The sequence below is a fragment of the Arachis hypogaea genome, chromosome 11, assembly GCF_003086295.3.
Source record: "Arachis hypogaea cultivar Tifrunner chromosome 11, arahy.Tifrunner.gnm2.J5K5, whole genome shotgun sequence".
NCBI classification, from domain to species: Eukaryota; Viridiplantae; Streptophyta; class Magnoliopsida; order Fabales; family Fabaceae; genus Arachis; species Arachis hypogaea.
In genome coordinates this window covers 148,741,098-148,754,461 of record NC_092046.1, presented here as the reverse complement: position 1 = coordinate 148,754,461, position 13,364 = coordinate 148,741,098, and the positions used below count along the sequence as shown (strand labels likewise).

At 30.5% G+C, this 13,364-nt stretch overlaps 1 protein-coding gene across 3 annotated transcripts; it reads left to right on the top strand.

Moving 5' to 3' along the window:
* Window positions 1-4,050: 4,050 nt before the first annotated feature.
* On the top strand, window positions 4,051-7,721 carry LOC112723637 (zinc finger CCCH domain-containing protein 64). Of its 3 annotated transcripts, none has more exons than XM_025775071.3 (5): window positions 4,051-4,597; window positions 4,682-4,955; window positions 5,144-5,273; window positions 5,368-5,481; window positions 5,805-6,464. In XM_025775071.3, the coding sequence occupies exons 1-5, from the start codon at window positions 4,526-4,528 to the stop codon at window positions 5,830-5,832; spliced, it is 618 nt and encodes a 205-aa protein (XP_025630856.1). In that variant the 5' UTR covers window positions 4,051-4,525; the 3' UTR covers window positions 5,833-6,464. The 3 variants fall into 3 exon arrangements, with proteins under 3 accessions (XP_025630856.1, XP_025630855.1, XP_025630857.1); XM_025775070.3 differs by lacking the exon at window positions 5,805-6,464 and adding an exon at window positions 7,438-7,721 and having other exon boundaries at window positions 4,216-4,597; XM_025775072.3 differs by having other exon boundaries at window positions 4,216-4,597; window positions 5,810-6,464.
* Window positions 7,722-13,364: the final 5,643 nt, after the last annotated feature.

Genomic DNA, 13,364 nt, shown 5'->3' with positions numbered 1-13,364 from the left:
GCCCAAAATCAAAATGGTCTTAAACTTTTTTTTTTGGGAAGTTCTACTGTGCTTATCACACAAATAAGCATGATATACTGATCTTAGGTGTTAGTCACGGAAGATTGAAGGTAATTTTTTTAAAATAAAATAAAAAAAATTAAATTAAAGAAAAATATTTTAAAAAAGTCAGTCAAACATACATTACCTCAACCTGTAAAATTTTAATTTGAGACCAATTTTTTTAAATGAAAAAAAAATATTAAATTATAACAAAAAAATTTCAAATTCTAAAATATCTCTCGAAAAGAAACTAACTATTACGTCTATATGCAAAATTTTTTTAATAAAAAAATTATTTATTACATTATTTTAATAATTTTATCATATTAATATAATTTTTAATAAATTTTATTTTATTTTAATTAAAATAATAATGTATCATAATAATACAAATTCTGGGAATATTTTTTTAAATAAATAAATTAAATATTTTATTTATTAAAATATATTATTTAGGAGAGATTTATTAATTTATGTAATATTAGTTATTTTCTTTAAGTTATTTTTTTTGTGTCAAAAATATAAAAATTAATAAAATATTTTTTTTAAAAAAATATGTGTTCAAAGATTAAATAGATTTTTAATTGTGGATATTTTTAACTTGCATTGTAAAAAGTTATTCCATTAATTTTAATATTTTTAAATTAGTAAAAACTTAATTAAAAATAATATAAAATTTAATTAAAAAAATTATAATAACTTAATTATAAATTTAATAAAATTATAAAAATTAAAAAAATAATTAAATATTTTAATAAATATTAAGTTAATGTATATTTTTATAAATAAAATTATTTTAATTTCAGCTTTTACTCAAATATAACTAATAATTTATCCTATTTTTTATTTTATAATGAGGCCATAAATGCATCAATTCCAATAAAATTAAAAATATTACAGATTGACGTGATGTATGATTGTATTTCTCATTAACGTACTATTAGAACGTTTTCTTTTATTTTAATTTTTTTCATTTTAAAAACAAAATTGCCTTCAATTCTCATTAATTGACACGTAAGGTCAGTATATTATGCTTATTTTTGCTGTAAGTACCATAGAATTCTCCTTTTTTTTTTAAAATCATCATTTTTACGATTTTAATTTTGACCCAAGGTTTTAAGGAGGATTTTGATTTTGCTTTTTTTAAATTAAAGAGTTTTTTTAATCTCTCTTATTATATTATACACTTGATTTTTTATATATTATTATATAACATTTTTAAATCACTAGGGTGCCAGGGTTGACGTTTACTTCTTGTAGCAGTTTGTCGTTTCTTGTTATTTTATTGACATGATAAACGGCCCCTTATTATTTTAAAAATAATATTTATATATAAAAATTAATCACTAAAATTAATTATTAATATATTTATATATAAATATATATAATTAAATTTATTTTTAATATATATTTATATTTTAATTATATTTTATATTAATAATTAATTTTAATAATTAATTTTAATACACACTTAGCATAGTCATTATTATTAGATTCCTCACCATCACCTCATTCTTTACTCTTGGATTTGGGAGACTTACTGTGTTTTTTCTTAAAATGTGTTGTAACTTGAAAGTATTTATTTCAGTATTTTAAAAGCAAATTTATGAAAATTATTTTTTGCTTAAAGAAGAAAACTAAACATGTGCTTTTGTTTGTATTGTATGTATGTCTGTCTTCGTGGAATGGTTGATGTGAATGTTCCGAGCAATTATTATATTTTAAATAATGAAAGTTGTATCTTTAATTTACTAGTTGTTATTAACTGGAATTTCTTATTTCTTAATGTTGGAACATGGGGTTTAATTTTATTAGCAACATATTTAATTTGTTGTTATTTTGTTTTGGATCTAGCTACTTTACTCGCAAAATAGTAGTTAGATTGGGTAGGTGCGGTTGAATACAAAGTTTTCTCCAATTTGGCAGACATAGTTTCGAGTTAGATAGGTAGTAGATTCAGTATTAAGACTAAAACTCTGGAACCCATATTAACCTATCAAACTTTTTCTTAATAACTGTTGCAATCAGATGTATACAACGATAGATACACTAAAACATATTGAATAACAATAATTTATGTATAAATTAAACTAATTAATTAGGTGATGAGTTCCACAAGTATAAATAATTAATTTAAGAGAAAAGTTATTATAAGTAGAATAGCGATTCAATTCACACATGGTATGTAGAGGCAAATGGTGTTCACTATCTTTGACGGGTGCAGAAAACATATTGTGATGCTGGAAAGTGGAAAGTATGTGATGGAAAAGATATATCCTTTCTAAAGATGCATTATTATTGCATGGTATCTTTTGATGATAAACTGCATGAAACACTCAACTCCCATTTGGTGTTGGGATTTAATTACCAATCCACCCAGAATTAATAAATGAAAATGTACTCGGAAAGTATGTGACGCAAACAACGGTGTGTAATGCATGCTGATGCTATACATATATACCTCAGATTCGCCATGTTTTATAGTTTATATATATATACGTACTAATAAATTAATTAATGGGTGAATTTTGTTGACCTTGACCATATTCCAGCCACTCGTTTTGGTCTTCTGTACTATACCATACTATAGTCCACAGAGATCGATAGACTTAACCAGTGTCAGTCCCTGACATATTATATTTAACATTTAATAATAATACAGCGTTATTTATATCTCTTTTACATTGCAGTAACATACTTTTAAAAATAGATTTTATTCACGTGGCGTATTTATTTAAAAAAATACATGACCAACATCTAAAATTTTAATACAAATATATAACAAATTAAACTTAATTTTGTATGTATTATATAGTAAATAAATGGTTTAATATAATCCACCCACTTGAAGATCTTTCTCTTTTTAAAAAATTTAATTTTCTTATTATTATTCTCTTAATATATATATATATATTCTTAGAATACAAGATTGTTAAATTCTTAAAATAATAGCTAGCATGGAGAAATTAAAATGTAATTTGGGACTAATCACTTTCGATGCATGGTTAATCGAGGTTACCAAATGCAAAGACCTGGATTGAAGCACACGGACGACGTACCCCACCCACTTCAACAGCATTAATCACTGTATTCACATTTATTAAGAGTAGTTCTTCTTAATTTTTTTTAATTATTTAGTAAAGTGTGATGTTTTATTATTTAGTATTTTTGTATATATATTTTTTATTTTACTTAAAAAATAAAAAAATTATATTTTATCAAATAATTAAATAAAAAAATTAAGAAGTTCTATTCCCCACATTTACCATCACACTAATTAATTATGCAAATCAGGTACTGTGTCCCTTAGTTGGAGCTTACTACTCATGAGGGTTAATTAAAGAATCAACGATATTACGTATATATTAAAATGGAGAATTAAATAGTGTTAAATCAAATATAAAAAATATTGATCACCTGATAAGTTGATATCTTCTTTTAAATGTAAAACTTAATTACAATTAATAGAAATCGATTAATCTAGAGAGAAGCCGGGAACATCCTAAAAGCGACTTTCACTTTCATCTATTCCACAATATAACGACTTCCACTTCAAATTAATTAATTATGTACGACTACTTTGAAATCTTGCTCGAATCATATTAAAAAAATAAAAATAAAAGTAGAAGACTAAAAGAAAACTGTGCATGTTCACACTTTCGCATTCACACTTTGTAATAAAGCCACACCAACCAGACCACGTGCCAAACCCCATCTTTTTCTTTGATTTTATTTTCTTACCGGGCTTGAAAATTTTGAAATGTCTTGTTCATGTCTCTTAGCTTCCTCGTATATGGTATCAATTATCAGATAAGTAGGTAACAACTGTGAACAGATATAATTTGAAAGTTGAAACTAGTTCTGGTAGCAACTTGCTAAATATTTATACAATATTATGCGACCTACGGATTGAAAATTGACAAAGCTTGGTTCGTTGGAATTTCTTTGGAAAAAGAAGAATAGACAGCACTTCATGAATTATTGATTACTAAAAGTTAATTATCAAGTGATGAGGTCTGCTTCATTTAGCATATATAATATAAAAGTTAGATCCGCTTAACTATTCATATGGAAAACTATGTTTATTGAAGGATTATTATATTAGTTATAATTAAAATAAAAAATAAAATAGGTGAAGACACTCCATAAAGATATGTAATATGTAAACTTCTTTTGGTATTGATAAAGATATGTAGTTATGTAATTATGTATTGATTCAATAATTCTTCTGGAGCAGAAGGCCCACGAGTCCATAATGTGGGCTCAGATTTTTGTTTTTCTTGGCCCAAAAGGTAAAACCACATATCAGTGCAAAAAAAAAAAAAGAAAACTACATGTCGTTTGAAAGCAGGACCCGTCGTTTTGCTCTCCCGCTAGAGTGAACACTGAAGAGTGAAGAGTGAAGCTCTCGCGAGCACATCGAGCTTCATCTCCAATTCCATTTCCATTTCAATTTCACATTCTCTCTGTTTCTCTTTCCATTATGCCTCCAAGAATCCTATTATGCGGCGACGTTTTTGGGCGGCTAAACCAGCTCTTCAAGCGCGTCTCATCGGTCTCTATCTCTCTAGGGTTTACTATCACCTTTGCACAGTTTCCGTTGGCGTAACACTGATTGTTGTTGTTTTTGTCTTTTTAGGTGAATAAATCGGCGGGTCCATTCGACGCGCTTTTCTGCGTGGGTCAGTTCTTCCCGGACTCGCCGGAGCAGCTCGACGAGTTCATGGCCTACGTCGAAGGCAGCTCCCAAATTCCGATTCCTACTTACTTCATCGGCGACTATGGCGTCGGTTCCGCCAAAGTATTGCTGGCGGCTTCCAAGGACTCCGCCAATCGTGGTTTCAAGATGGACGGTCTCAGAGTCCGCGAAAACTTGTTCTGGTTGAAAGGCAGTGGCAATTTCTCCCTCTTTGGTATCCACTTGTTCCTTTTTCCTTCAAAATATATAAATATTAATGCCTCTGTTGCATTTACACTTCGCTGAACATGTCAAATTAATCAGTCATATTTAGCAGCAGTTTAGCATAATGTTTGGATTGTGTTATCTATTTTCGTGATTTGATATCGTGTCTTTGGTGTATTTCATATGGCTTATATACAGGTTTATCTGTGGCCTATTTATCCGGGAGAAAATCACCGGAAGGGCAACAGTTTGGAACCTACAGTCAGGATGATGTTGATGCTTTGCGAGCAATAGCCGAGGAGCCCGGAATTGTGGACTTGTTCTTGACATATCCTTGAATTCATCTGCAATTTTCGTATTAATTCTGCTCTGCTTTTCTAGGAAGTGTGAATTGTTTGTTAGTTTCCTTGATTCGTCGTTACTAATGAATGGCCAACTGGGGTGACAAATAGAGCTTCAGATATTCCTGCTGGATTCTCGGATTCCATAGGCAGCGATTCAACCCTATCGGAGTTAGTACAAGAGATTAAACCACGGTAAATGTTACTTGGCACTTAATAAGTTACATAGATATCTAAGGGGATCGGAGACACTATTGATGAACATCATGGATTCAAATTTTGTGACATGAACTTTAGGATCTCCGATCCCCTTGTAAGGTGCCAGAGTCATAGGGAGTGTAAAATTTTTAGGCATTTTGAAACTCATAATTTCTCCAGAAAAAGGGTTAGTTCGTCGTCTCCCTGTTTTCGGGGGAGGCGGGGTTTCTCGTCTTTGCGTTAGACTCTAATTGGTGTTCTTCATGTTGGTCAGTATTCTTCTTCTTGCTGACGTTTTTCCTCTCGCCGTTATCTTGTAGCGTAGCTAATAGTTTGGCCATGCGCTGATTTTCCGCAAGTAGAACAGCGTTGGCTGCCATAAGGTCCGCGTTTGTACGAGGATGTTGTTGAGTGTCCGATTGGTCCATCATGCTTCGGCTTCTGAAAAGAAAAGAGAGTACAAGGCGTATAAAGAAGGGATGAGGGGCGTGGCCCCACGGTGGACGCCAAATGTTCCGTGCAGAAGATGCTCCCGAGGTATAGTTCGCGATACGATCCGTCAGAAGTTCGGAAGTGGTCTCCTTGGAACCGTTGACCTCGACGTAAAAGGACTCCGACGCTCAAGTCAGCATAGAATTTTAATAAACTTTTTAAAGAGCAGAAAATAAAAATGAGATATCCGTATGATCGGTATTAGTGTTCAGTTTCTCAATAATCTATTAGCGCCTGTGTTTTTCCTATGCCTTTTCAGGCTTTGCTCGTCCGTTTAAATAGATAATGAGCTAGGAAATATCCGTTAGGTGAATGTTTTAGTAGTGTTCAATTTTTTAGGGTTGATTACTGGGGATCAACTTCTGAATTTGGTTGGTGCGAGATTCTCACCTTACGTAGAGTGTTTTACTTCTTCTCTATTGTGGATTTATTGTGGATTTATTAGCCGAGGATATCGGAAAGGTATATATACTATCTTTCGATGATAAGTTGCACGAGAACACTCAGAAATTTAAATTTCAACTCCCATTTGGTTTTGGGATTTAATTAACAGAAGTAATAAATGAAAACGTACTCGGAAAGTATGTGACGCAAACAACGGTGTGTAATGCATGCTGATGCTATAAATAATTAAATATATATTCGCCATGTTTTTTAGTTTATATTAATATATAATTAATGGGTGAATTTTGTTGACCTTGACCATATTCCAGCCACTCGTTTTGGTCCACAGAGATAGACTTAACCAGTGACCGTCCCTGACATTATATTGAGCATTTAATAATACAGCGTTATTTATATTTCTTTTACATATGAAAAAGCTATGAAAAAGCGCACAATAGTGAAGAGAGTTGTAGCGTGTCTAGATGTGTCTAGATGTTTTTGTGAATAAAACTGATTTTTGTTAAGTTTAGATTAATTTAATTAGATTTAAATGTCAAAAATATTTAAATGTATAATAAAATTGTTATATATAATATAATCGAATCTTTGATAAGAACAACGGTAATAAACCTTTATTATTGTAGCTTATACAGACACAGTTTAAATATGAGTAATATTTCGTGTACGTTAGGATTAATGACTAAAATTAATTATTAGTGATCCGTCACCTTGCATTATGAGTTATAATTCGGCGTTAACTATCATTTATTCTTTTGCTTGTAACTGACACTTTCATTATTGACTTAATGACCATCATTTCTATCTTAATGACCAAACGGTCATAACATCAATTCTATTCATCAATTCTATGCCTATAAAAGGAACCTTCTATATCTAATTTCGGAGGGCAACATAATAAAGTTCTATATCATGTCTTACATTCTATATTCATAGAATTATTATAAACACAACATAACACATGATAACTTTCATTTCATGTCTTATATTCTATATTCATAGAATTATTATATACCTCCTAAACACTTACTGACTTGAGCGTTGGAGTGTCTTTTGCAGGTACCCACCCCCTTGTTCTCTCCTTACCGACGTATAACTCATCCCGACGAGAAGCTTGAAGACATTCATCGACGGACGAGCTATACACCGACCAAACTCAGCAAGAACAATTGGCGTCGTCTGTGGGGACGAGTAAAATAATTCCCACTCCCCTTAGGTTCATAAAACTTGATTTATATTCAAATTTTTGAACCAATCTCAACAATCTTATTTAATATTTTATTTAATACCTCTTATCAAATTTTAATCTATCGTAACTTTTTATAAAGTATGTACTTTATACATTCAAATTGCTTCATTTTTACGTATCATAATATTTCACATCTCATAATCGATCAATGAACCAATCCGAAAACAAACTCGGCTTTCAATCAATTCGAGAACAAACTCGATTTTCAATCAATCCGAATACAAACTCACTTATCAATTTTGCTTACTTTTTTAAAGTTCTCTACTCACACAAATAACATTATTTATTTTATTCACACATATTTTTGCATTTATATTTTGTGTAACTAATATTTACTGATTTATTAGTCATATTCAAATCTCAATATATGTTTTATACAGTAATGACATATAACAACCATGTCAATTGAATTTTTATTTCATTAGGTGCTATATTTTTATTGTTTAATGATTTCATTTATACAATTAAATGACAGTAATGATAAGTTCAAATCTTAAAATTGGATTCCATAAAAAATTAATTATATATCAATTGTATATAACTGTTACACCATTCACTTTATGCTATTAAATTTTATGTAACTATTTGTTTAATGTAGAAAATTAAACAGGTAATTTACTATTATTGCACGAAGAATATCCCTTGTCATACTATAATTGCTAGAAACATTATAAAAATGTATAATTCAATAACTGTTATCTTATTGCTTTATTATCAAATTAAAGCATGTCCTACAAAACAAAATTCAAATATTCACATTTGACATGTATGACGTCTTCTTCTCTACAATTATCAACTTTAAAGGTATATTTGTTTTACTTTGAACTATTTTACTTTTACAATATATATTATTCAATATATGTTACGACTTTATACCTATTCATTTTCTCAATTTATCTTATTCATGTCAGACCTTCACTATAAATTGTAAATATTCAATAACTAATTGCTTTGAGCGAGAAATTTATCAATAAGTTGTTGTGGGTTGGAAAAATTCCCAAGACAATTAACCATTATATCCTCGGATCATACAATCGATTCCGTCAATGGATATCTATCTTTGAGCTTTTTAGTTCATATACAATCAAATGCTAAAATTGTTCTTAGGCGGAAAAGTATCCCCCACACAACTATCTTGATTGAATGACTCTTATCACTCAATTATTTTTTGAATAAGTGCCGACATAATAACCCGACTAAGCTTGGGGGCTCACCATATCATTATTCACTTATCTTTTAACCGAGTTATAACTCATTATATTTTCTAAGCTTAGCCTGGATCATATGATCGGCGGACAAAGCTTGGGGGCTGTGATCCGTCACCTTATAACTCAGTCTTTATTATGCATTATGAGTTATAACTCGGCGTTAACTATCATTCATTCTTTTGCTTGTAACTGACACCTTCATTACCGACTTAATGACCATCATTTTTATCTTAATGACCAAACGGTCATAACATCAATTCTATGCCTATAAAAGGAACCTTCTATATCTAATCTCGGAGGGCAACATGATAAGTTCTATATCATGTCTTACATTCTATATTCATAGAATTATTATAAACACAACATAACAATGATAACTTTCATTTCATGTCTTACATTCTATATTCATAGAATTATTATATACCTCTTAAACACTTACTGACTTGAGCGTTGGAGTGTCTTTTGCAGGTACCCACCCCATTATTCTCTCCTTGCCGACGTATAACTCATCCCGACGAGAAGCTTGAAGACATTCATCGACGGACGAGCTATACACCGGCCAAACTCAGCAAGAACAATTAGTATAAAATATATATTAAATATACATTAAAAATAAATTAAATTATATATATATATATATATATATATATTAATGACTAATTTTAATAACTGATTTTAATGTATAAATAATATATTTGTTAAAATATACATACTTATTTTGATTTCTTTTGCTGACAAGTGACAACATTGTAGAAAAAGGCTTTTAATTGGTAGAGAAAAAGAAGGGATGAACTGGACAAATGATAATCAAAACGCAAAATACACATGGAATCCGAAATTAAAGTTACTTTTATATTCTTTAGGGAAAAGGTAAATATCAATTATTAGTTGCAAAAAATTAATCATATTAGCTTTCAAGTACTCTTTATATTTAGTAAGATTAGATATTAGAACATAAATTTGCAGAGCTAATAATATAGGTATTACAGGACAAGTTTATTAGAAGAAGATATTTTAATTTTATTACTGATCATACAATACAATCTGATATATAGAAGCACCTATAATTAATCATCATCATAATCATAAATCTACTCTGAATCAGGATCTGGATCAGGCGATCAGCGTTGTTGTTTCTCCGAACAACTTTTTTCATTTTAAAAAATACTCAAAATTACTCATTTGACTTTAAAGTTATTAAAATAAGCAAATGCATCCTCCAAAGCCTTGGAAATTGTTGAATTCTTACTCGTCGTCGCCCGCCTCTGCCTCACCTCCTGAAATTCACCCGTGGACTCCGTCGTCGTCGCCGGTCTCTGCCTCACCTCCTCATCTTCAACCGTCGACTCCCTCGTCTTCGCCTCCACCGACTCCTCATATTCCACTCGCGGATCTATGTCAACGATTACTTGATGCTCATCTTGGCTGGAGGATCGAAATTGATTAGAAGGCTGAGACTGACCTTGGGTTTCATCAAGATATCTTTTTAAATAGGGAGCTAGAACAATGAAGATGAAGCTTAAAAACACTCCCACAGCACATAAGTACAACTTGATTTCCATGAGCTGTACAATTAGAGCTCCCGTGAAGGTGGTGAGGAGTTCAGTGAAACTGCAACCAAGTGACATGACCGCGAAGGCAACGTACGAGATGACGCCGTATGCATCTGATTCCCCATTTCTAGCTCTATCAGAGAAGACTAAGAAGACAGTGGAGGAGGTCAAAACCAAGAATTTCGAAAGGCCTTCGTGCTGTTGGGAAATGATATTCCATGCTTCGTGAAAAAAGACGGCCAAACAAGCGAGGCAACTGAATAATATGTAAAGAAAGATCTTCCACCAGTTCCACTCTCCGAAAATGTGGATGAAATTGGTGCTGTAAGCGTAACACAGCAATCCAACCACGGTTGAACCAACACTCACTACTCTCCGCACCAGTCTCCGCACCTTTCCTTCTTCGTTAGGTCTCATAAGCAAGACCCACAATCTCATATATACTTTTTTGTTTTGGGGAATTCTGTTTACTGCATTTCAAAGACATGCAGATGGAGTACTCAGCTACCTTTAATGCTTTGTTTATATCTTTCGGAGGATCAGGCGATCAGCGTTGTTGTTCCTCCGTACAACTTTCTTCTTTTTGGGCTCTAAAATTATTTAATTTTCTTTTTCTTGGGCTCTAAATTTTATAAACATACTTCACATTAGTCTCTGAGACGATTGTTAGTTCAAGAACGTTAATGGAGTATTAAAATGGGCAATCAAATGCTAAGCTAAACATATAAAATGACGTAGTTTTGATTTTAGCATTTAAATAACTCAAAAATGATGTTGCCCTCACTTATTTTATTAGATAAAATTTCAATAAACACCATTTATGATATTATTTTTGGGTTATTTGAGTGTCAAAACTAAAACAACATCATTTTACATATTCTAGTGCAGCATACCCTGTATATTAAAAATTGTTTCAAGGACTAACAACAATCATGTTCACAAAATTTAGAGACTAAATAAAAACAATTAAAATTTTAAGGACTAAATTAAAGCTCGTATGCAAATTTAGAGACCAAATTGAGTATTATCTCATTTATTTAGCAAACGATCACTAACAGCACAAACAATTTTATTATATATTACTAATTTTATGAATAAAATATATTATATATTATTTTTTAATTAAAATTTGATTTTTTAAATTAAATAATTTTTTTAATCTCTCTTATTATTTTATACATTTTATTTTTTATATATTATTATATAACATTTTTAAATAACTAAGGTGCCAGGTTGACGTTTACTTCTTGTAGCAGTTTGTCGTTTCTTGTTATTTTGTTGATATGATAAACGGCCCCTTATTATTTTAAAAATAATATTTGTAACTAAAATTAATTATTTATATTTTAATACACACTTAGCATAGTCATTATTATTAGATTCCTCACCATCACCTCATTCTTTACTCTTGGATTTGGGAGACTTACTGTGTTTTTTCTTAAAATGTATTGTAACTTGAAGGTGTTTAATTCAGTATTTTAAAAGCAAATATATGAAAATTGTTTTTTACCTAAATAAGAAAACTAAACATGTGTTTTTATTTGTATGTGTGTCTTCGTGCAATGGTTGATGTGTATGTTTCGAGCAATTATTATATTTTAAATAGAAAAGGTCTAGGAGATTAGGTTAAAATCTGGTCAACACTTAACCATCAAAAAGAAAATAATTAATCTTATACTATTAGATATCATCTCATACCATTAAAAATATTGATAATGACTAATTGATGGCTAGAATAGCGATTCAATTCACACATGGTATGTAGAGGCAAATGGTGTTCACTATACTAAAAATGAACATCCAATATGAGTTAAAAAAAATCTACGGTAAAAAATGAACATTCAGAATAAAATATTACTAATTTTTTAAATACAATACATTCGTACTATCTAGAATAACCGTCCAAATATTAGGATAATAAACATCTGATATCCTATTGAATCGAACATTCTTAAATCCCATTATACACATTGTACAGATATTCCATTGACTTTTTATACTTTCTCATATAATTAATGGGTGAATTTTGTTGCTTGACCATATTCCAGCCACTCGTTTTGGTCTACTGTACTATACCGTACTATAGACAACCACTGACAGTCCCTGACATTATATTGTACATCATTTGAACATGGGAGCTACTCAAATGAAGATGCAAAAAACATCTTTTTATGAAGATGCTTTGTATAAAAGTGTGATTTATTGATTTGGCCACACTTCAAATAAAAACAACACTTTTATAACATATCAAAATCTAACCCTACACTCCATCATCTAAGGGTCAAAAAGAAAAATCATCACATGAAGACAATTATAATATCTTCATGGGAGTACCCACCTTTGAACATTTAATAATACAGTGTTATTTATATATCTCATTTACATTGCAGCAACATACTTTTAAAAATAGATTATATTCACGTGCCGTATTTAGTTAAAAAATAAATACATGACCAAAATTAAACTTAATTTTGTAGTTAATATAGTGATTTGCCCAAAATTTTAATACAAACATATAACAAATTAAACTTAATTTTGTAGTAAATAAATGGTTTAATATAATCCACCCACTTGTAGTAAATAATAGCTAGCATGGAGAAATTAAAATGTAATTTGGGACTAATAATCACTTTCCATGCATGGTTAATCGAGGTTACCAAATGTAAAGAGCTGGATTGAAGCACATGGCCATACCACCCAGTCACCCACTTCATCAACAGCATTAATCACTGTTGTGTTCACATTCACCGTTGCACTAATTAATTATACAAATCATGCACCCTGTCCCTTAGTTGAAACTTAATTATGTGGCTAGCTTCTATACTTATTACTCACGAGGGTTAATTAAAGAACACCATAGAATGAATTAGCTACATAGCTAGAAGAATATTAGAAAATTAAATGAAGACTAAAAGAAAACTGTGCATGTTCACACTTTCGCATTCACACTTTGTAATAAAGCCACACCAACCAGAC

Bases quoted from the DNA above. Each gene is read 5' to 3' on its own strand.
- LOC112723637 (XM_025775070.3), top strand. From the start codon at position 4,526: ATGCCTCCAAGAATCCTATTATGCGGCGACGTTTTTGGGCGGCTAAAC. The intron at 4,956-5,143 runs GTATCCACTTGT...GCTTATATACAG, and splicing joins TGGCAATTTCTCCCTCTTTG to GTTTATCTGTGGCCTATTTA. The intron at 5,482-7,437 runs GTAAATGTTACT...TGTCTTTTGCAG, and splicing joins GTACAAGAGATTAAACCACG to GTACCCACCCCCTTGTTCTC.